General features: G+C 47.3%; 1 protein-coding gene across 1 annotated transcript in view; it reads right to left on the minus strand.

The window, feature by feature from the left end:
* Positions 1-775: 775 nt before the first annotated feature.
* Positions 776-25,507, minus strand: part of LOC143998133 (uncharacterized) — a 30,292-nt gene continuing 5,560 nt past the window's right edge. Inside the window, exons 2-3 of the mRNA XM_077493875.1 lie at positions 9,145-10,627; positions 776-827 (exon numbers count right to left, since the gene is read on the minus strand). Of these exons, the coding sequence (XP_077350001.1) occupies positions 776-827; positions 9,145-10,627 (1,535 nt within the window). The remainder of the gene's footprint in view (positions 828-9,144; positions 10,628-25,507) is intronic.

A 25,507-nucleotide genomic window follows, 5' to 3' on the forward strand; every position in this document is an offset into this window, starting at 1 on the left:
CACCTAAAAATAAAAAAAAAAACTAATAAAAAAAACTACTGATACCAGTGGTGGAACTGGTCTCACAAAGGTCATACCTGTGACCACGTCCTGGAGTTCCACCACCGGACTCGGAGGGAAGGGCCCTGGCTGGGGTTCAGGGGGGCCCTTCATGGTTTCTTGCATCGGGGCCCTGAAGGTTCTAGTTACGCCACTAAACTGGTTACTGAAATAGCACTTTTGTGGACCTGATAGTAACAGCTAATGATGATGATTAAACTGACTCTCCCTGCAGCACACACCGGCCTGTCCCTTTCTCTAAACTGACAAAAGACACTCAGACTGCTGCAACAATCACTAGCACAGCACTGCCTATCCTGAACTACACCTAACACCTATACCAGTCCTGAAAAGAACTTTTGTGTACCAAATAGCTAGCGATTTGGGTCACTGCAATCTCTCCATGCTCCACACAGCAACCTCTCCCTATAGTGACAGAAGAAAGAATGTAAAATGGCCGCCGGATCGGGTGTATTTATAAGTTAGGGGGAATGTCCAAGTGTCCATGTGCTGTAATGTCTCAATTGGCTGTCCTGTACCCCATGATGGATGTGTCATCATAGGTCAAAGTTCTTTTACACAGTAAACGCGGAAGTCCGCCGGGCGAATGGCGCCAATAGTCCGCCGAATGGGTGGACCGCGAACAGCCAAAATTCGCCACGAAACGACCACCGGGCGAACTGTTCGGCCATCACTACACCCAAGCAGCAACTGCACACTCTTACAGACCAAATCATCATGGAGACACCCACACTGTTGTCTTATCTCTTAGATTCTCCCCTGAATAACTGAACAACAAGATAGATCAATGAGCTATGGTACCGAGTAGTACCTATTATAAGGTTGACTCGATATCACGCATTTTACCATGCCTGACATCTGCCCTCCATCTGGATCCTATACTGTGTGCACATGAGAACCTAGGTGTTGACTAGATGTTTAGTAGATACTGTATGTTTTTTCCTTGGGTTTTCTTTATTCCCTCATAACAACCATTGTTTATTGTTTACTTATTATCTGATATCAAAACGACTGTATGATGATTCTGTAATCTTGCTATGTTGAACTTTTCCTCAATAAAATTTATTTTGAAAAAAAAATAAAGAATAATAAAAATGATTCAATAATGTAATCAAATCCTAAAACACTGAAAAAGGGACACTTTTTTGGTTGTTATGTACAATCTCCAAATTCCAGGCAGAAAAAACAGTATTTATAATATAAAAGTGCATGCAGGGCACTGCACAGACCACTAGGGACAAAGGGGGGGTGTCATTTTTTTATACAGTACTGTAATCTGTAAGATTACAGTGCTGTGTGTGTTTTGTGTCTTTTTACTTTTTTGAATTTGCCGGCGTTCTCCGCTCCCGTGCGCTGTAACGTCGCAGGGAACGGAGCTTGGCGGCATTCAGCACTGTGAATCTAGTGGAGGACAGCTCGATCACACAGCCCGGAGGACATCGCTGGATCCAGGGGACAAGGTAAGTAATGCCGCGTACACACGATTAAACAATCCGGTGGAAAAGTCCGGCAAACTCAAGTCCGCCAAACAATCCCCCCGTGTGTAGCCTCCGGCATACTTTTTTGACCCGAAAGTACGGTGGACTTAGAATGCCGTGTTGCACTCAAATTTTCCCGCCGGACTCACATTTCGGCGGACAATCCGGCCGTGTGTGTGCCAGTCCGCCGTACTTTTGAAATGAGCGGACTTTTCCCGCCCAGAGAAAAGTCCGCTCATTTCGAGCGGGTCTCCAGGTAGGCGGGGCCCGCGAAGGAGACGTCGCTGGCCCTGATGCCTGGTATGGACTTAAAGGGGAACCCCAACGCCGAAAAAAATCGGCGTGGGGGTCCCCCCCAAGTCCACAACAGACCCTTGTCCGAGCACGCTACCCGGCCGGCCAGGAAAGGGGGGGCGAGCGAGCATCCCCCCCTCCTGAGCCGTACCAGGCCGCGTGCCCTCAACATGGGGGGTGCCTTGGGGAAGGGGGGGGGGGTGCGCGGCCCCTACCTATTCACCTGTAAAATAAAAGTACAAAAAAAACACAACACATGAGATAAAATACTTTATTGCACAGCTCCGGGGCTCTTCTGTCTTCAGGGGTCTTCTCGCCGGACTCCTCCGATATCTTCTTGTAGCTCTTTTACTAGCGGAGGAGCCCGGCATTCTTCTTCGCCGCCAGCCTCTTCTTCCGACTTCGGGGGTCTTGTCCCCCTCTTCGGTTCTTCTGCCGGGCCACCGCGCCTTCTTATAGCTCTTTTACAGGCGGTGGCCCGGTCTTCTGTCGCCGCCGCCGCCACCTTCCGTTCTTCTTCTTCTCCAGGAGATGTTGACTCGACGATCTCTCCGGCCACAATGCCAGGGACGTGCTGCGCTGCCACTTATATAGGGACAAGGGGCGGTGTCACATGGGTTTATGTCACATGGGTTGGTCACATGGGTTGATGTTACATGGCGACAGTCCCAGCATCCTCCGGGACTGTGACATCATAAGGGGGCGGGGTCACCATGTGACACCAACCCATGTGACATAAACCCATGTGACACCGCCCCTTGTCCCTATATAAGTGGCAGCGCAGCGCGGCCGGAGAGATCGGCCGGAGAGATCGTTGAGTCAACATCTCCTGGAGAAGAAGAAGAAGAACCGAAGGCGGCGGCGGCGGCGACAGAAGACCGGGCCACCGCCTGTAAAAGAGCTAGAAGAAGGTGCGGTGGCCCGGCAGAAGAACCGAAGAGGGGGACAAGACCCCCGAAGTCAGAAGAAGAGGCTGGCGGCGAGGAAGAAAGCCGGACTCCTCCGCTAGCAAAAGAGCTACAAGAAGATAGCGGAGGAGTCTGGCGAGAAGACCCCAGAAGACGGAAGACCCCCGGAGCTGTGCAATAAAGTATTTTATCTCGTGTGTTGTGTTTTTTTGTACTTTTATTTTACAGGTGAATGGGTAGGGGCACATTGTACCCCATACTCATTCACATAGGGTGGGGGGCCGGTATCCGAGGGCCCCCTTATTAAAGGGGGCTCCCGGATTCCGATAAGCCCCCCGCCCGCAGACCCCGACAACCAACGGCCAGGGTTGTCGGGAAGAGGCCCTTGTCCTCATCAACATGGGGACAAGGTGCTTTGGGGTGCTTTGGGGTGGGGGGGCCCCCATGTTGAGGGCACGCGGCCTGGTACGGCTCAGGAGGGGGGGGGGGGCGCTCGCTCGCCCCCCTTTCCTGGCCGGCCGGGTAGCGAGCTCGGACAAGGGTGTGTTGTGGACTTGGGGGGACCCCCACGCCGATTTTTTTCGGCTTTGGGGTTCCCCTTTAAGTTCATACCAGGTGGCGGGGCCAGCGACGTCTCCTTTGCGGGCCCCGCCTACCTGGAGACCCGCTCGAAATGAGCGGACTTTTCTCCGGGCGGGAAAAGTCCGCTCATTTCAAAAGTACGGCGGACTGGCATACACACGGCCAGATTGTCCGCCGAAATGCGAGTCCGGCGGGAAGATTGGAAGGCAACACGGCATTCTAAGTCCGCCATACTTTCGGGTCAAAAAAATATGCCGGAGGCTACACACGGGGGGATTGTTTGGCAGACTTAAGTTTGCCGGACTTTTCCACCGGATTGTTTGATCGTGTGTACGCGGCATCAGTCTCACTGCGTCCTCCCCTGCATCGAGCGAAGCGATCCCGAGTCTGGCTCGGGGTTACCGCTCCTATCAGTAAATTCCTAACCCGAGCCAGACTCGGGATTACCGCCAGGGAGGTTAATTGTGATACAGCACATACATAATTGACTTAGACAGTACATTACACAATTCATATATTTACAAAAAATATGGTATCATCAACAACAGACACAATTGACAATATTTGTTTTCCAGCTTTCATGCAATTTGACCTAAACCCCACTGTATTACAGCACATTACAGTGGGTATAGGAGAAAAAACACAACGCGTTTTGAGATCTTGTATAAAATTATCTTCATCAGGGGTGTACGTAATTCACATGAAACAGTGATCAAGGATTGTACATCTGAGATTAGAACAAAATCAAAGTAAATGCAACATGTCAACATCTCAAGCATCTAATAACATGGGAGATGGAATACTCAGTCAGAACTCAAGGAGACTTATTTAGTCTAAGGGGAGTGTAACTAACTTAGACAGCTTAGAACCACCCCAAAAAATAAAACTAATACAAAAATGGAAATACCCAAACACAGCGTGGGAAATGGTATAACCTCTAATTAAAGTGCTCATATTCATCAAGCTTTGTATAAACAATAAACATAAGATTGTATATCAAAGTGCTAAGTGCATCTTGTGCCTATAGAACACATTTAGTATCAAAAAGTGCTGAGCGCATATATAAAATAAAATTTCAACACACGCAATAATCTAATTGTGAAACTAATTTGCATGAAGAATGCTAAGTGTATATAATAAACACAAAGTAATTAGTGCATAACGAATCTTCTTCCACACAGGTGAATCCACGTGTAATTACCTCTCCGCTATATAAAATATAGCGTATATGTAGCCTCCTCGAAGATACAACAGGAGTCAGGGGGGGGGGGGAGGGGTAACTTCAGGGAACCACTCTCAGATCTCCGTCCATGTGAATTCCATCAATATACTCCACTATGGCTCAAAGAACAAATATAAGCGCAACCATAGTTTAGCAAGTTTAAAAACTGTCACTATTTTACTTAAAGGTTAAAATACTCACAAACAAATGGGGTGAGTCAGGCAATACTAGCAGCAAAAACAATACAAGCGAACCGCTCAGGTGCAAGCGTCACTTCCGGTCTCCGTATCCTAAGCGTTACGTCACTTCCTGTGACTTCAACTGGGATATGATGATATATGATATCCCAGCGGGGTCAACAACCGCAATTTCGTGTGACGCACAAGGCAAAACTCCACAAAGGACGCCAAAAGATAAGGATTGCAAAGAAACCAGACGTCGATATGCTCTCTTCCAAAACCCTTGAATTGTTTTTCCCACGTAAAAACAACTGCAACTGCACAGGAGAAGATATACTAGACCTGGCGTTTTGCAGTATTGCTCACAATTAGGGAGCACTAAGTTGGTAGTGGTGTTCATAACATGGCAGTAGCCACACCCGCCACATGTAAAAGTCCCAAAATGTCTGCATGGGTCCCTCTGGTTACCCTCCTTAAATTCACTGGACACTAGTTGGTCCCGTAAGGACCTGGCCTTCCTAATTTTCCCATTTAGCTGCTTGGTCTTTCACACGTTCTTATGCAGTGGGTTCAGCATTTCGCTGGTCACACTCTGGATGCAATTTTTGAGAACCAACTTATTTTGTGGGGTAATGGTTGGCTTCGCCTTCCCCTTAGTCACTTTGTATAGAAAATATAATAATTTCCATGTTAACTAATATGGATATTTATGTATATTTATTGATAATAGTGGGTTTTCTCTCTCCCCCTCCCCCTTTTTTTTTTCCAGTGATCCTGCATCCTGTATATCTTTTGGCGTCCTTTGTGGAGTTTTGCCTTGTGCGTCACACGAAATTGCGGTTGTTGACCCCGCTGACTCACTTTGCCATTTCAAAACTAGAGAGAGGCCTCCCTTGTCCCTGCCTGCATTATACATACCTTGTGTGTCTGTGATGTACAATCCGGACATTGTATTGGTCAGTATTTTTCTCCTATTTTTCTTCTTTTTATTTATGGATGACAGGCTTTACTGATTGTTATTAGATGCTTGAGATGTTGACATGTTGCATTTCATTTGATTTTGTTCTAATCTCAGATGTACAATCCTTGATCACTGTTTCATGTGAATTACGTACACCCCTGATGAAGAGAATTTTATACAAGATCTTGAAACGCGTTGTGTTTTTTCTCCTATACCCACTGTAATGTGCTGTAATACAGTGGGGTTTAGGTCAAATTGCATGAAAGCCGGAAAACAAATATAGTCAATTGTGTCTGTTGTTGATGATACCATATTTTTTGTAAATATATGAATTGTGTAATGTACTGTCTATATCAATTATGTATGTGTTGTTATCATTTTAAGTATCACAATTAAAAATGATATGTTTTATTATATTTGGTAAAATTTTCTGGCCTCCTAGCCCACTTTAAAGTCCTTTCCCTAGAGGAAATAATTTGGTTTTCAAATCACAAAGAGCTGTCAAAGGACACCAGAAACAAAATTGTAGACCCGCACCAGGTTGGGAAGACTGAATCTGCAATAGGCAAGTAACTTGGTGTGAAGAAATCAACTGTGGGAGCAATAATTAGAAAATGGAAGACATAATCTCCCTCGATCTGGGGCTCCACGCAAGATCTCACCCCGTGGGGTCAAAATGATCACAAGAACAGTGAGCAAAAATCCCAGAACCACACGGGGGGAGGGGGCCTAGTGAATGACCTGCATAGAGCTGGGACCAACGTAACAAAGGCTACCATCAGTAACACACTACGCCGCCAGGGATTCCGATCCTCCAGTCCCAGACATGTCCCCCTGCTTAAGCCAGTACATGTCCGGGGCCCATCTGAGGTTTGCTAGAGAGCATTTGGATGATCCAGAAGAGGATTGGGAGAATGTCATATGATCAGATGAAACCAAAGTAGAACTGTTTGGTAGAAACACAACTTGTCGTGTTTGGAGGAGAGGGAATGCTAAGTTGCAACCAAAGAACACCATACCTACTGTGAAGCATGGGGGGAGGCAACATCATGCTTTGGGGCTGTTTCTCTGCAAAGGGAACAGGACAATTGATCTGTGTACATGAAAGAATGACTGGGGCCATGTATCGTGAGATTTTGAGTGCAAACCTCCTCCCATCAGCAAGGGCATTGAAGATGAAACGTAGCTGGGTCTTTTAGCATGACAATGATCCCAAACACACTGCCCGGGCAACAAAAGAGAGGCTTTGTAAGAAGCATTTCAAGGTCCTGGAGTGGCCTCGCCAGTCTCCAGATCTCAACCCCATAGAAAACCTTTGGAGGGAGTTGAAAGTCCGTGTTGCCCAGTGACAGCCCCAAAACATCACCGCTCTAGAGGAGATCTGCATGGAGGACATGGAGGCCACCATACCGGCAACAGTGTGTGACAACCTTGTGAAGACCTACAGAAAACGTCTGACCTTAGTCATTGCCAACAAAGGATATATAACAAAGTATTGAGATGACCAATTACGTATTTTCGCCATAATTTGCAAATAAATTTGTTCAAAAATCAGACAATGTGATTGGCTGGATTTGTTTCCAGTTTGTCTCTCATAGTTGAGGTGATACCTATGATGACAATTACAGGCCGCTCTCATCTTTTTAAGTGGGAGAACTTGCACAATTGGTGGCTGACTAAATACTTTTTTGCCCCACTGTAAATTCAAACATAGAGCAAAGCTTACATTGTATATTTCCAGGACAGTTTAAATAACTTATCTATGAATACCCCATTATTATGTTTATTATACAACATTTATAAAGTGCCAACAGCGCTTTACAACATGAAGGCAGACAGTACAGTTACAATTCAATACAGGAGGGATCAGAGGGCTCAGCTCCTTAGAGCTTACAATCTAAAAGAGGGTCAAGTGATACAAAAGGATATAACTGTGGGGGGTGGGCTGATGGAGAAAATAAATGTAGTTGTTAGGTGGGGGCCGGGTAGGCTTCCCTGAAGAGATGAGTTTTCAGGGAACGTATAAAAGTGGATAGAGTAGGAGATAGTCAGACAGATTGGGGTAGGGAATTCCATAGGATAGGAGAGGCTTTGGAGAAGTCCTGGGGGCGAGCATGGGAGCAGGCAACGAGAGAGCTAGAGATTTTGGGAGGGATGAAGAGAACGATTTGGTTAATATTCTGATACTAGATTAGTGATGAAGCTGGCGGCCATCTTGTGGATGGCTTTATAAGTTATTGTTCGTATATTGAATTTCACTTGTTGGCTGAGCAGAAGCCAATGGAGGGATTGGTGAAGAGGGGTGGAAGACACTGAATGGAGACCAGTGGAGGGATCAGCAGAGAGGGGTGGAGACACTGAATGGAGGCCAGTGGAGGGATTGGAGGAGAGGGGTGGAAGATACTGAATGGAGACCAGTGGAGGGATTGGTGAAGAGAGGTGGAAGATACTGAATGGATATCAGTGGAGGGATTGGTGGAGAGGGGTGGAAGATACTGAATGGAGACCAGTGGAGGGATTGGTGGAGAGGGGTGGAGGATACTGAATGGAGACCAGTGGAGGGATTGGAGGAGAGGGGTGGAGGATACTGAATGGAGACCAGTGGAGGGATTGGAGGAGAGGGGTGAAGGACACTGAATGGAGACCAGTGGAGGGATTGGCGGAGAGGAATGGAGGACACTGAGCAGTTGGTAAGGTGGATGAGTCTGGCAGCAGCATTCATGATGGACTGAATGTTTGGATTATCCAAATGATGATAAGTTCTCTTATAGACACAACATTGCTTTACTTTGAAACTCAGATAAAACCGTTTTTTTAGTGACTGAGGAACACATGGCCACTCACTAAAATTAGAAGAAGAGAGGTTTAATCCTAAACTACATAGAGAGTTCTTTACTGTAAGAGCGGCAAGGATGTGGAATTCCCTTCCACAGGCGGTGGTCTCAGCAGGGGGCATTGATGGTTTTAATAAAAAATAAGCACCTGAATAACCACAACATACAGGGGTATACAATGTAATACTGACATATAATCACACACATAGGTTGGACTTGATGGACTTGTGTCTTTTTTCAACCTCACCTACTATGTAATATCAGATATAATTTTATTGGCTCCCACATGACAATAGCAGAAAACATGCTGAAATTCCAAATGGGTCTGTCTATGTATTCACTAATTATCACATGTTCTATGGTATGGATGGGTAAAAAAAGGAAAACAATGAGTAGTGTGAGGCACACACGGGTATTGTTCTCTATCATATATAAAAATGGGTGAGATGGGAGGTATCGGGGAACTGCTTAATCAAAAAAAAACAATAATTGGGACCAACAAGATTTACAAAGGCATCTTGTTTTTTTCAGTTTGGCCATTCCATATTTTACTGACATTTCCATATTTTTTAATGTTTTCTTCCATTATTTTAATTCTCTCCAAAAATCCAGTCTTTCCTTCCCGCTTCTCTTTTTCGATGAGCAGCTTTATGTAATCTGTGGCAAACATCGGGTTTGGTTTTAAGGCGATCTCCTGGAGAAGTTGGAGGATCTCGGCAATCTTCTCAGTAAGTTCCCGTACCTCATCCTCTGCCTTCCTAATGTCTTCCTTCAATTTAAAAAAAACCTCTTCTAGATCCAGCACCTTCTTCCCTACTTTTTCATGTTTTTCTTTAATATGAAGATATGACTCCTTTTTGATTTCAACAAAAGTTTCCCAGTAAGACTTTTCTGAAAAGTGTTTCTTGCTGCCATGTTTACACACACCACAAATTCCCCTCCAATTAAAAACTTCACATAAATAAACCGGGAAGTCAGCAAACACGGTGCAGTCTTGGTGACATGTAGAGCTGCACTCCTGGCAGTTGATTGAGTATTTGGATGAGTCTACCTTTCTTCTTACAGGTTCCGTCACTTCATACTCGAAATTCTCATTCTTTTTAACCTCCGCCCTGTTTTCATTCAGAACTCTCTTGGTTTGCTCCAATTCCTGCTGTTTCCCGGTCACCACCTCAATGTTTCGGCCAAGTCCATCCAAAGTTATCTCCAAAGCATTTCTTTTTACTAGAACTTCCTTTGTTAAAGTTAAATCTTTACTGGCTAATCCAGGCAAATATTGTAAACAAAATTCCTCAATGCTTTCCATTGCCATTTCCCACTGCATTTCCTGAGCCTTGTAGACACGTTTACCAACTTTATCAGGGTTGTTATCAGCGTACAGCATGCCGTTATTGACCATAAAATACACAGGTTTTCCATCTTTAGATTTTGCACAGGGAACGTCAGCCTCAGTAATTACTGAGAGAACGCTCGGTTCCTGGAGATCAGAGAAGGTGGTGAAGAAGACTATATTATCCTTGATGTCTTTCCCAAAAATAGATAAAATGTTGTCATAGATGTACACCTGTGTTGGAGTTAACCGAGCCAAAGATGACTGGACTACAAAACAAATCGCATCAATTTCTGTGAATTCGCATTTCAAAAAAAATTCTCGTATCTTCTGCATGGTTTTCTCATCACAATCCATCCCTCTGGTGTCTCCAAACCCCGGAGTGTCAATGATGGTTATGGGGTACGGGATTCGGAATCCATCTTCATGGTGGATCGGGTACGTGGTGACATGCGATGTTTGGCTGTGGGCTTGACTCTTCCCACTACTCTCTTCAATTAGCTGAATCCGATGATAATCCTTCCACTCCACACCAAAGATGTAGTTGATCATAGCATTAATCATGGTTGTTTTACCAGATCCGGTTTCACCAACCATCATGATCACTTTACTTTTCTTATTGAGCTGCACTGTTTTAAATTCCCCTTTACTCTGCTGTTCTATTTTCCTCTTGTAAATGGTCAGAGATCCAACCTTCTCTGTGCTGCTCGTTAATTTGTTCAGTTTCTCCAGTAGAGACCTTTTACGATCTTCTACCGTAGAAAGGCCGCGTTCAGTACCTACAAAATCCACACAGTTATTAATATCTTTATATGATCACTACAACAAGTCACCAAACACTGAATATCATACAAGGGCACAAGCAGACAAGTTATGGTGAGGTGGGCAAAGCCCTATCACGTTCTATACACCGAATAAGCAAAAACAACCTATTTCCTTGTCACAGACACCTATAGGACAGCAGGACAGCAGAAGCAACAAAGTTGCAACATTGTATTTTATTAATGTTCTCAAAAAAAAAAAACACAATGAATACATTATTGTAGCCACTGTGAGCTGCTGTTAAATATATCCTTGCAAAGGAGAACCCAGGGTACCACATGAATTAAAGAGGAGCTCCAGCTCCCCCCCCCTCCAAAAAAATATTAAAAGTCAGCAGCTACAAATACTGTAGCTGCTGAGTTTTAAATGGACACTAAAGGTTCCCTTTTTTTCTTTTTAAAATAACAAACATGTCATACTTACCGTATTTATTGGCGTATAACACGCACCCCAAGTTTAGGAGGGAAGTTTAAGGAAAAAACTTACATTTAAATGCCCGTCAATGCAGCCTTATCAGTGTCCATCTGAAGCCTTGTCAGCGTCATTTGCAGCCTTGTCCTTCATTGCACCCTTGTCAGTGTCATATGCAGCTTTGTCATGCAGCCTTGTCCACTATTACAGCCTTGTCCATCAATGCAGCCTTGTCTCCTTGTCTGTGTCATTTTCAGCCTTGTCTGTTTTATTTTTAGCTTTCCTTTTTAAAAATTGAGCCGCCGAGATTTCCTGTGTATCTTGGCTGCGCTCGGTAGTTCTCGGCCGCCTTCGGCCGTTCTTATTGGCTTTCGGCCGCCTTCAGCCCTTCTCGGCAGCTTATGGCCGTTCTTGGCCATTCTCAGCGGAGGAAAGCCGATGAGAAGAGCCAAAGGCGGCAGAAAGCCGCTGAGAAGGGCCGAAGGCACCTGAAAGCCGCCAAGAATGGCTGAAGGCAGCCGAAAGCCGCCGAGAAGGGCCGAAGGCCACCAGGAAGGGCCGAAGGCAGCCGAAAGCCGCCGGGAAGGGCTGAAGGCAGCCGAAAGCCACCGGGAAGGGCCGAAGGCGGCCAAAAGCCGATGGGAAGGGCCGAAGGTGGCTGAAAGCCACTGGGAAGGGCCGAAGGTGGCTGAAAGCCGCTGGGAAGGGCCGAAGGCAGCCGAAAGCCGCCTACAAGGGCAGAGGGCAGCCGAAAGCCGCTGAGAAGGGCCGAAGACGGCCAAAAGCCGATGAGAAGGGCCGAAGGCAGCCGAAAGCCGACAGGAAGGGCCGAAGGCCGCCAGGAAGGGCCGAAGGCAGCCGAAAGCCGCCAGGAAGGGCCGAAGGCCGCCAGGAAGGGCTGAAGGCAGCCGAAAGCCGCCGGGAAGGGCCGAAGGTGGCCAAAAACCGATGGGAAGGGCCGAAGACGGCTGAAAGCCACTGGGAAGGGCCGAAGGCAGCCGAAAGCTGCCTACAAGGGCAGAAGGCAGCCGAAAGCCGCTGAGAAGGGCCAAAGGCGGCCGAAAGCCGCCAGGAAGGGCTGAAAGTGGCCGAAAGCCACCGGGAAAGGCCAAAAGTGGCCGAAAGCCGCCCAGAGGCTCCAAAATGGTGGGGGGTCGGCGTATAACACGCACCCGCGATTTCCCCCTGATTTTAAGGGGAAAGTGCATGTTCTACACCAATAAATACGGTACATCCTCTGTGCAGTTGCTTTTGCACAGAGTGGCCCCCGATCCTCCTCTTCTGGGGTCCCTCCATGGCGCTCCTGGCTCCTCCTCACAACAAGTGACCCTTTGGAGAAGCACTCTCCTTCAGGGGACCGTCCGTAGACACAGATAGCAGGACTTGGCGCCACCCGCGTCATTGAATTTGATTGACAGCAGTGGGAGCCAATGGCTACGCTGCTATCAATCTATTTTCAATCAAGAGCCAAGACATCAGCCAAAGAGGGTGTGCGCATCTCCCGAGTGAAAACAAACTGGCTCAGGTGAGTAAAATGGGGGGTCTGGGGGTCTGGTGCACTACAAACACTAGGTTTTTTTACCTCAATGGATAGAATGCATTGAGGTGAAAAACCAGGAGGGTTTACAACCCCTTTAATATTAGAGTACTTACCTGTCTAGGCTTCTTCTCAGCCTTTTGGCTAAAATCAAGTGTAGTAGACTATCCCCCTTTCAGTCCATCATGAACGTTGCTGCCAGGCTCATCCACCTCACAAACCGCTCAGCATCTGCTGTACCCCTCTGCCAATCCCTCCATTGGCCGACACTCAGCCAATTAATTCAATTCAAGATACAAACTATAACTTACAAAGCCACCCACAACCTGCCCCTCAGCTACATCACTAACCTGGTCTCAAAATACCAACCAAATCGTTCTCTTCTCTCCTCATAAGACCTCCGGTTCCCAAACTCCCTCGTCACCTCCTCCCATGCTCGCCTTCAGGACTTCTTCAGAGCCTCTCCCATCCCCTGGAATGCTCTACCCCAATCTGTCCAAATTTCTCCTACTTTGTCCACTTTCAGACGATTCCCTTAAAATTCATCTCTTCAGAGAAGTCTATCTGCCCCCCACCTAACAGCTGTACGTTTATCTTCTCCGTCAGCCCATCCCCCACTGTTATTTCTCAACCTTCCTTCTTAGATTGTAAGCTATAGACTGAATATAGCCTCAAATACAAAATATACGTAATACATATAACAGTACCATCATCCCAATTGATAATTGTCAAGAATTGGGAATTCTAAGGATATCGGGGCAGTTGCTGAGGCTGCTCCCTTGATAGCCACACCCAAAAATGTTTGTTGAGGGGACTATTGCGGTACTAAATAAATCATAAAAGACTTTGTTATAAAAAATTACAAATAATTTAATAAGGACAAAAAAATGAAATCCATCAAAACTTTCATATTGCTAAAATCATATACACCACAATTTAGTAAACTACCGACGGGTAACCCCATAAGGTTTCTATTGAAGAGGGGTACAGAAACGTTTCCTCTACCGGTTTCGCGGCGAACCGCTTCTTCAGGAGGATAGTCTACAGAGTAAATAAAAATATTTCCAAATAATCAAATAGCAGCGAATCATATAATGACATAACAGAAGAGTTACAGTAATTTAAATAGCGAGGGGATCAGCACACCAACAAAGGAGGAAGCAGTAGATCACAGGACTCATCGGTTTCCTCCCACGGCAGATGCGGGGGGTTGTAAAGGACTCTTCAAATTTAAACAGATATATATGATATGAGAGTTAAAGTGAGATGAGACATTAACCTATACACACCTAAAGAGCGATATATAGGTGAAAAGGGATGGAAAATAGACTGTGTATAGGGTAGGGATGAGCCGAACACCCCCCGGTTCGGTTCGTACCAGAACTTTCGAACAGACCCCACGTTCGTTACGAACGTTAGAACCCCATTGAAGTCTATGGGACTCGAACGTTCGATATGGAAAGTGCTAATTTTAACGGCTAATATGCAAGATACTGTCCTAAAAAGGGTTTGGGGACCTGGCTCCTGCCCCAGGGGACATGGGTCAATGCCTAAAATGTTTTTAAAAATGGCCGCATTGATTTTACTGACAATGAAAGTGAAAAAAAAAAGTGAAATATTCCTTTAAATATGGTGCCTGGGGGGTGTCTGTAGTATGCCTGTGAAGTGCCACGTGTTTCCCGTGTTTAGAACAGTCCCTGCACAAAATGACATTAAACGGAAATAACATCATTTAAAACTGCTTGCGGTTTTAATGTTATATCTGGTTCCTGCAATATGGATGAAAATCATTGAGAAAAATGGCATGGGTAGCCCCCCCTGCCCATTACCAGCCTATTTGGGTCTTGTACGCATATTAAGGGGAACCCCGTACCCATATTAAAAAAAGGAAATGCGTGTGGCTCCCAGGCCCTATATACTCAGAACAGCAGTATACAGGCGGTGCAAACAAGACAGGGACTGTGTAGGTTTGTTGTGTTAAGTTGAATCTGTTTGTAATTTTCAACTGGTACATTTTTAAAGTGTAGCTCCAGTCAAAAAAAATATTTTTAAGCTTTTTGGAAAACATAGGGAAGGGTTATCACCCCTGTATAATTTGTTTTGTCGTTCATCTTTTTTCACCTCACTTGCTGTTGTCTCCTTCCATTTGCAAGTAGGAGATGTTTGTAAGTTGGATGTTTGAAAGTAGGGGCCTGCCCTATATGCTCTGCAGAAATGGCGGAACAAGGTGTTGGTTTTGCCACAACATTGTAAGCCCTGAAAGTGACTCTTGGTGGGCGCTGGAGCGCCCCCTGCTGTGAACGATTATATCAAGAATTGTAATTACATGCCATTGTTGAACAGTGGTAGAAAAATTGACCTTTGGTGGTTGTGGTGCTGGTGCCACAACACTATAAGTCCTCACCGTTACTCTGGGTGGGCACAGGAAGGGGCCCTCCTGTGAAATATTATATCAAGAATTGTAATTACATGTCCCTGTTAAACAGGGGCAGAAAAATTTGGCCTTAGGCACTGCTGCTGGTGCCACCACACTGCAACCTCTTCCATATACTCTAGTTTTTTTGTTGGAATTAGCCCTGCTGCAAAGCATTGCATCAAAAATTGTACTTAAACGTCCCTGTTAAACAGGGGCAGAAAAATTGGGCCTTAGGCTGAGGTGAATATCGCGGTGTATACTGCGGTCAGGGCACGCAGACAATAACCAGAAAACAGCAGAGATAAAGGGGTATATACAGATGTATACTGTGCTGTGCTGGAAGCACACACAACTTCCAATAACTCCTGCAGATGGCAATTGGGCTCAAATAGAGAACAGCTATGTAGGTGGATTATAGCGGTATGTACTGGGTACAGAGCATGCAGACAGCACGCACTATCTCCTAACACTACTGACTGCAAGCTCTATTATTAAAGCTAGATCACTAGCTATATAGGTGAGGTGAATATAGTGGTGTATACTGCGGTCAGGGCACAGACAATAACCACTACACAAGAGCAAGATAGGAAATCTGCCAAAAACGATCGGTGTGTACTGTGTTGAAGGTACACAGAACACCCACTGCTTCAGATGCCAACACACTACACAAGGCCACCTCAATGGCGGCCTTATATAGTGTGGGGCGTGCACTACACAGCCTGAGCTATGATTGGCCACAGGCATCCTGCCTGTGGCCAATCATGGCTCTCCTCGCTGCTGGCGCTGCGATTGGCCAAGCATGCGGGGTCACAGTGCATGCTTGGCTAATCATGAGCCAGCGATGCACTGCGCCATCGCAGTGCATTGTGGGCCGTGAGCGCCACACGAATTTTGACGCGAATGGACCAAGTGTTCGGATTTCGCCGAACGGACGAACAGCCAATGTTCGAGTCGAACGTACGTTCGACTCGAACACGAAGCTCATCCCTAGTATAGGGGCTGTAAAAAGAGCCTATAAAAAGGAAGTGCTTGATTGTGCATTCTAAGGTGTCCTAAACAAGCAAGAAATTACCAAAGAAATGTGACCAAATTGGGAAGAAAAGGAAAAAGAAATAAGGAGTCTGTGGAGAAGGGCAAACCACCACAAAAAATAGGGTAAAAAGGATATAAGTGAAACAAGTGTGTAAGTAAAAGCCAAACATACAGTTTGTGCTATATTATCCAGTGCACACCACCCATGTTCATAGCGGGAGATCGAACAGGGCAATACCATAGTAGCCAGTGGTGACACTGAAGTATGGTTGTTCCCATGCTTTGTTTATTACATTATTACCTTGATTATACGATGTTTGTAGTATTATTGTTTATATATTATTTTTGTATTTTGTGAATAGTGTTGCTGTAAAGGAGATCCGCTCCCCCAGGGGGAAGCTTGGGTCTTTTCTTGGATCCCTTGTTGTGTTCTCCCGTCTGGCAGATGTGCGCTCGCCCTGGTGGGTCCCTTATTTTGGGTCCTTCTTGTGCTGGATGCGCCCGGACCTTTTGGTCCATGGGCCCCTCCGGCACGCACATGCGCTGTGCGCACATCCATGCACAGTGCGTCCGCATCAGCGTGCGCGATGGTTGCATGGCCGTGCGAGCACGCGGTGTGGGTGGGCGGACCCCCGTGACGTCAGACGCTGCTGTTTAGCGGCGTGCGCTGATGCCGGAAGGGTTGGGGGCTTAAATAGTGGTCTGTGTTAGACCACTGTTGAGCAGTTTTCAGGACTCCACACGCCGGGTTGCGCTGTTGGACATGTCTATACAGGTTAGAGTATTGCTGTTTTTGTACCCGATGACTAGGACCTCTAGTACCCTAGGTCTCCTGGTCTTATCTTACTTTATGCCTTTTTTCATATGTGCTTAAAGTGATTGCTCTGTGTGTACCCCCACAGATGGCAATCAATACCCAGGTTCATGTTTGTTTCCTGGCTAATGAATTACCATATTAATTATCATGATTACCTGGTGTGCTAACCTGCAATACACCTGTGGTGTCCATCTACAACAGCAACCTGTGCATACATGCTTACCAGTTCCTCCCTTTGGGGAGTGGATTATATATATATATAGTAGGTGATACCTGCCCTGCACACTATACATTTGTATTCCTTGGCTACTATGGTGGTGCCCTGTTTGATCTCCCACTATGAACATGGGTGGTGTGCACTGGATAATATAGCACAAACGGTATGTTTGGCTTTTACTTTCACACTTGTTTCACTTATATCCTTTTTACCCTGTTTTTTGTGGTGGTTTGCCCTTCTCCACAGACTCCTTATTTCTTTTTCCTTTTCTTCCCAATTTGGTCACATTTCTTTGGTAATTTTTTGCTTGTTTAGGACACCTTAGAATGCACAATTAAGCACTTCCTTTTTATAGGCTCTTTTTACAGCCCCTATACACAGTCTATTTTCCATCCCTTTTCACCTATATATCGATCTTTAGGTGTGTATAGGTTAATGTCTCATCTCACTTTAACTCTCATATCATATATATCTGTTTAAATTTGAAGAGTCCTTTACAACCCCCCGCATCTGCCGTGGGAGGAAACCGATGGGTCCTGTGATCTACTGCTTCCTCCTTTGTTGGTGAGCTGATCCCCTCGCTATTTAAATTACTGTAACTCTTCTGTTATGTCATTATATGATTCGCTGCTATTTGATTATTTGCAAATATTTTTATTTACTCTGTAGACTATCCTCCTGAAGAAGCGGTTCGCCGCGAAACCGGTAGAGGAAACGTTTTTATACCCCTCTTCAATAGAAACCTTACGGGGTTACCCGTTGGTAGTTTATTAAATTGTGGTGTATATGATTTTAGCAATATGAAAGTTTTTTTGATGGATTTCATTTTTTTGTCCTTATTAAATTATTTGTAATTTTTTATAACAAAGTCTTTTATGATTTATTTAGTACCGCAATAGTCCCCTCAACAAACATTTTTGGGTGTGGATATCAAGGAAGCAGCCTCAGCAACTGCCCCGATATCCTTAGAATTTCCAATTCTTGACAATTAGATTGTAAGCTCTGAGGCCGCGTACACACGGGCGGACTGTTCGCCCAACTTTGTCCGCTGAACAGTGTTTCAGCGGACAGTCCGCTCGTGTGTGGGCTTCAGTGGACAGTTTCAGCGGACAGTCTGACGAACAAAGTCTTACGGAATTTCCGTAAAACTGTCCGCTGAAACTTGGTTTGAGCGGACAGTCCGCCCGTGTGTGTGCCAGTCCACTGTACTTTCGAAATGAGCAGACTTTTCCCGCCCGGAGAAAATTCTGCTCATTTCGAGCGCGTCTCCAGATAGGCGGGGCCCGCGACAGAGACGTCGCGGGCCCCGCCGCCTGGTATGGACTTAAAGGGGAACCCCAACGCCGGAAAAAATCGGCGTGGGGGTCCCCCCAAAGTCCACAACAGACCCTTGTCCGAGCACGCTACCCGGCCGGCCAGGAAAGGGGGTGAGCGAGCGCCCCCCTCCTGAGCCGCGCGGCCCCCCCACCCCAAAGCACCTTGTCCCCATGTTGATGAGCACAAGGGCCTCTTCCCGACAACCCTGGCCGTTGGTTGTCGGGGTCTGCGGGCGGGGGGCTTATCAGAATCCGGGAGCCCCCTTTAATAAGGGGGCCCCCGGATACCGGCCCCCCACCCTATGTGAATAAGTATGGGGTACAATGTACCCCTACCCATTCACCTGTAAAATAAAAGTACCCAAAAAAAAACACAACACACGAGATAAAATATTTTATTGCACAGCTCCGGGGGTCTTCCATCTTCGGGGGTCTTGTTCCCCTCTTCGGTTCTTCTGCCGGGCCACCGCGCCTTCTTATAGCTCTTTTAGAGGCGGTGGCCCGGTCTTCTGTCGCCGCCTTCCGTTCTTCGGCCGGGCCACCGCGCCTTCTTATAGCTCTTTTAGAGGCGGTGGCCCGGTCTTCTGTCGCCGCTGTCGCTGACGCTGCCTTCCGTTCTTCTTCTTCTTCTTCTTCTTCTCCAGGAGATGTTGACACGACGCTCTCTCCGGCCGGAATGCCAGAGCCGCGCTGCACTGCCACTTATATAGTGACAATGGGGCGGTGTCACATGGTATATGTCACATGGGTTGGTCACATGGTGACCCCGCCCCCTTACGATGTCATAGTCCCCATGTGACATCAACCCATGTGACCAACCCATGTGACATATACCATGTGACACCGCCCCATTGTCACTATATAAGTGGCCGCGCAGCGCGGCTCTGGCATTCCGGCCGGAGAGAGCGTCGTGTCAACATCTCCTGGAGAAGAAGAAGAACGGAAGGCGGCGACAGCGGCGACAGAAGACCGGGCCACCGCCTGTAAAAGAGCTATAAGAAGGCGCGGTGGCCCGGCAGAAGAACGGAAGGCGGCGACAGCGGCGACAGAAGACCGGGCCACCACCTCTAAAAGAGCTATAAGAAGGCGCGGTGGCCCGGCAGAAGAACCGAAGAGGGGGACAAGACCCCCGAAGACGGAAGACCCCCGGAGCTGTGCAATAAAATATTTTATCTCGTGTGTTGTGTTTTTTTTTTGGGTACTTTTATTTTACAGGTGAATGGGTAGGGGTACATTGTACCCCATACTTATTTACATAGGGTGGGGGGCCGGTATCCGGGGGCCCCCTTATTAAAGGGGGCTCCCGGATTCCGATAAGCCGCCCGCAGACCCCGACAACCAACGGCCAGGGTTGTCGCGGGAAGAGGCCCTTGTCCTCATCAACATGGGGACAAGGTGCTTTGGGGTGGGGGGGCCGCACGGCCCCCCTTCCCCAAGGCACCCCCCATGTTGAGGGCACGCGGCCTGGTACGGCTCAGGAGGAGGGGGGCGCTCGCTCGCCCCCCTTTCCTGGCCGGCCGGGTAGCGTGCTCGGACAAGGGTCTGTTGTGGACTTTGGGGGACCCCCACGCCGATTTTTTTTCGGTGTTGGGGTTCCCCTTTAAGTTCATTCCAGGCGGCGGGGCCCGCGACGTCTCCGTCGCGGGCCCCGCCTACCTTGACACGCACTCGAAATGAGAGGACTTTCCTCCGCGTGTGTGGGCGAGTCCGTTGATTTCAAAAGTTGCGCGGACTTAGTACGACGAACTTAGTCTGCCGTATTAGTCCGCTCAAAAAGTGCCGTGTGTGGGCAAGTTCGTTCATTCAAAAGTTTGAGCGGACTGTCTGATGAACTTAGTTGGGCAGACAGTCCGCCCGTGTGTACGCCGCCTCAGGATCAGGGCCCACTGAAACTGTTGGCGCTATATAAATACTGTATAATAATAATAATAATATCCAAAATGGAACAAAACAATTTTTTTCCATTCTGCACATGTCTACTGACGTGGCAGCAGAAAGTCTTCCCCTCAGCTGTAGATGTGAGAGGAGTGAAGGAATAGCCCCCTACAGCTTTGCATATGAATGAGTCAGAGGTAGGATTTGAATATTAAAGATCCACTATAGCTCATTCATATACAAACCCTGCCATCAGATCATTTACAAATTTGCATATTGCGTGTCAATTTACATGTGAATGCCCATTTTTTTTTCCACGTTCGTTTTTTCTTTTTTTTTTTTTTTGGTTAACTTTTTTTTGTCTGTCTATAGATCTATGTTTATCCCATGCATGTTTGAAGCCATTTACTATTGACTGTCTTACTACCTCTGTTGGTAGTTTATTCCAATCATCAACTACCCTTTCAGTAAAATAATACTTTCTAAGATTAGTTTTGAACTTTTCTCCAGTTAGTTTAAGGTCACGTTACCCGTGTTCTTGATTTTGGTTTCATATTGAAAAAAAACTGCCCTCCTGAACCTTATTTACCCCCTTGATGTATTTTAAAGGTAGCGCAATCTGGGACTGTTAGGAGGTAAGTCTGGACATACACTAGTAGGGTGCAGCTAAACTGCCCTGGATTCTTTCTCAGCAGGGTCCGGTGAACTTCAAAAAGTTTGGATGTGGAATCCTCACCCACTGACATTAATGGGAATCAAATCTGTCCAATTAAAAACACCAATTTTCTAGTCAATTTGGCAAGACGGTGTCAAAAAATTAATATCACGGGGGAGGGGCACTACCTTGGGAAACATGTACCACTAAATTCCATTTGTTCAGGATCAGTGATTTCTTTTTTAAATGCTTAAAGTGAACCATTAATAATGTCCAGTTACATGTTGTTATGGACCAGCTGGCATCCCGTGTCGGTGCTTCCACCTCTCCAACCTAGTGTGCAGTTGGGTCACCAAATTCCCTCTGACCTTTAACCTGTACAAGATTAATATTACACCTTTCCATCCACTCCAGAAGGAAAGCTTTATTGTCCTTATTCAGAGAATGAATTCAAACCTCGCTCTCAGCGTTCATCACGTTGTCCATCCTTAGAGAATGATCTTCTCTCTCCATGGGATCAGATGCGGAACTGAGCTCTTTTTCATGCTTTGACCGGGAGAAGCAGACAAATCCCCCAGTCTCCTCCATGGATCATTAGCCGTGGGTAGGAGTCCCCTCCAAAAGCCCCTGTCTCCTTTGGGTCTGTCACATTTCTCCCCCCAGCAAATGTAGACTAACCAGGTCCCAGACCTCCACCTGGTAGACCCGTGTTAGTCAGGCAGAGTGACACCACTAGTGATGGACGAACTTCCGACGGGATGTTCCGCGAACGCGACCAAAAGTTTGCAAACCGCAAAGTTTGCGGCGGACCTCATTGACTTTAATGGCAGGTGAACCTTAAAAACCTCCAGGTCATATTTTCAGCCACAAAATACTTACTAGCTGTGCACACATAGTCCCACCACATGGACACTGACATAACACATGTATGAAGTGAATCTGGGATCGACAACGACAAGCATTCTTTTTTTTTATCTGTGAAATGTTGACAATTCAGGAGCGCATGAAGGCCATGGAGGAGAGCCAAGGTCAGGGCAGGCTATGAAGGGGGTGCAGGAGATGATCAGTACCACAGTCAGGGCAGCACAGTCCTGTGCCAGTGTCCCAGTGTGCCAACCTGTACTTGAGCCCCTCCCTCTGCCCAGCCCTTACCCCCACCTATGCAGGGCTCCACTGCAGTGGTCTGGAGGTGCCAGTCCAGTGCTGATCCTCAGCCATGGTGCTGACACTGCCTGCTGATTGGCTTCTCCGCTGCTATCTCCCTCACTGACACCAGCACTGAGATAGAACATTGACACCAGCACCAGGATAGAGACTGAGCACTGACACCAGCACCGTGAAAGAGAGTACTGAGACCACACCAGCACCAAGCTAGAGAGCACTGACACCAGCACCGAGATAGAGAGCACTGACACCAGCACCGAGATAGAGAGCACTGACACCAGCACCGAGATAGAGAGCACTGACACCAGCACCGTGATAGAGAGCACTGACACCAGCACCGTGATAGAGAGCACTGACACCAGCACCGTGATAGAGAGCACTGACACCAGCACCGTGATAGAGAGCACTGACACCAGCACCGTGATAGAGAGCACTGACACCAGCACCAAGATAGAGAGCACTGACACCACACCAGCACCGTGATAGAGAGCACTGACACCAGCACCAAGATAGAGAGCACTGACACCAGCACCGAGATAGAGAACACTGACACCAGCACCGAGATAGACAGCACTAACACCAGCACCAAGATAGAGAGCACAGACACCAGCACCAAGATAGAGAGCACAGACACCAGCACCGAGATAGAGAGCACAGACACCAGCACTGTGATAGAGAGCACTGAGACCACACCAGCACCGAGATAGAGAGCACTGACACCAGCACCCTGATAGAGAGCACTGAGACCACACCAGAACGTGATAGAGAGCACTGAGACCACACCAGCACCGAGATAGAGAGCACTGTCACCACACCAGCAACGAGATAGAGAGCACTGAGACCACACTAGCACTGTGAAAGAGAGCGCTAAGACCACACCAGCACCGTGATAGAGGGCACTGAGCCCACACCAGCACCGAGATAGAGGGTACTGAGCCCACACCAGCACCGAGATAGAGGGCACTGAGCCCACACCAGCACTGAGATAAAGAGCACTGACACCACACCAGCACTGTGATAGAGAGCACTGACACCAGCACCGTGATAGAGAGCACTGAGACCACACCAGCACCGAGATAGAGGGCACTGACACCACACCAGCACCGAGATAGATAGCACTGAGACGACACTAGCACCGTGAAAGAGAGCACTGAGACCACACCAGAACTGAGCTAGAGAGCACTGAGACCACACCAGCACCGTGATAGAGAGCACGGACACCAGCACCATGATAGAGAGCACTGAGACCACACCAGCACTGAGATAGAGAGCACTGACACCAGCACCGAGATAGAGAGAGAGCACTGACACCAGCACCGAGATAGAGAGCACTGACAGCAGCACTGATACCAGAAACTTGCTGCGGTACCCAAAAATATGACATCGCTCAACCTCTTCAAGGAGGGTATGGGCATATAGTACGGTGTGCTTTTTTTGTACAAAGAAGTGAGTCAAAGGTAGAAAAAAGGTCCGTGTGCTCGATTAAATAAATCGTTTTATGTTTATGTGCTGAATTCCTCCGAGATCCATGCCTCATTCATTTTTATAAATGTCAGGTAGTCAACACTGTCGTGAGCTAGGCGAGTGCGCTTATCGGTCATGATCCCCCTGCTGCTCTGAACGTCCTTTCAGACAGGACACTGGAAGAGGGGCAAGCCAACAGTTGCAAATTGGGCAAGCTCTGGCCAGAGGTCAAGCCTGCCCACCCAGTAGTCCAGGGGTTCATCAATCCTCAGAGCATCCACATCGGCTGTTAACCCGATGTAGTCGGACACCTATCGGTCTAGGCGTTCCCTGATGCTGGATCCAGATGAGACCTGTCGATGGGTCGGCTGAAATAATGACCTCATATCAGAAGTAACCAACACATCTTCAAACTGCCCTCTTCTTGCAGGCGCTGTTGGATTGGTACCCGCAACTCTTTCTCTGGGAGTGGGAATTCCTCCTCTGCCAGTGCACGCAAAAGCCGAATGCAGCAGTTGTCGAAGCAGGGTCTGTAAGTTCTCCATTCTGGCAGCCCTCTGTGATGCTGGTAACATTTCCACCATTTTGTGTTTGTACTGGGGGTCTAAGTACATTGCCACCCAGTACTGGTACTTGACCCTTATGCTTTTTATACGGGGTCCCTATTAAAAGACTGGGCCATGAAGGCCCCCATTTGCACTAAACTGGAAGCGGTGTGGTGGCCTGGCTCCTGCTCATCATCCAGGATAATGTCGTCCTCCTCGTTCTCCTCTCCCCATCCATGCACAACAACAGGGCTCCCAGAAAGGTTTAAAGCATGCTCTTCTTGCTCCTCCTCATCTGCCCGGGCAACATCCTCCTCTGACTCCTCTTCAGACTCCTGTTGTTCACTTGTCTCAGATAGCGTAGCCCCCCTGGGAATTAATCCAGCATTGCGACTTCCTCATCTTCCCGCTCCTGCTCCTCCACGGCTTGATTAATGACACAATGCAATGCACGCTCCATAAAGAAGGCATAAGGTACCTTGTCACTGATGGCGCCATGGCTGCGACTGACCAGTTTGGTGATCTCATCAAATGGCCGCAGAAGTCTGCATGCGTCGCGCATAAGCAGCCACTGGCGCGGTGAAAAAAAACCAAGCTCCCCAGAACCTGTTCTGCTGCAAAGTTCATACAGGTAGTCGTTAACTGCACGTTTCTGCTGGAGCAGCCTGTCGAGAATATAGAAGGTTGAGTTCCATCGCGTCGGGCAATCGCAAATAAGACGTCTGACCAGCAGATTGTGTCGCCGCTGAATGTCAGCAAGGCGAGCCATGGCCGTGTAAGATCTTCTGAAATGGGCCGAGATTTTCCTTGCCTGCCACAAGATGTCCTGGACCCCATGGTATTTGACATCAATTTGCTGGAAAAGAGAAGAAGAAGGGGGCGCCTCTGGGTGTAGATTTTTAAAAGGCAATTTATTCACAGGTAAAACAAACAGATGATGCACTCACATTTTCCAAGGCATAAAAAGGCATGTAGAATACAAGGGGGGCGGTTTTTTCATCTGATTCATCCGACACATAGGATCCGGTCCGCGGGTGTCATGTTGTCCTCTCCTGGCGTTACCATGAGTTTGTTGTTAAAAAATGCCGGCTTGGTGGACGCAGAGGATGTGTTTCCAAAGCGAGGCTTGGTTAGCGGTGACACGTGGGTCACGGGGTTGTGACGTCACGGCGGGCCAGATGAAAAAAACGCCCCCCTTGTATTCTACATGCCTTTTTATGCCTTGGAAAATGTGAGTGCATCATCTGTTTGTTTTACCTGGGAATAAATTGCCTTTTAAAAATCTACACCCAGAGGCGCCCACTTTTTCTTCTCTTTTCCAGCAACAGTCTAGGAGCCTGGTTTCAGCTCCCTGTGGTGGCAGCCCTGCATTCCAAAGTCTCACTCAA

The sequence above is a fragment of the Lithobates pipiens genome, unplaced genomic scaffold (assembly GCF_037356315.1).
Source record: "Lithobates pipiens isolate NorthernLeopardFrog02 unplaced genomic scaffold, aLitPip1_a1.2 Scaffold_19, whole genome shotgun sequence".
Lineage (NCBI taxonomy): Eukaryota > Metazoa > Chordata > Amphibia > Anura > Ranidae > Lithobates > Lithobates pipiens.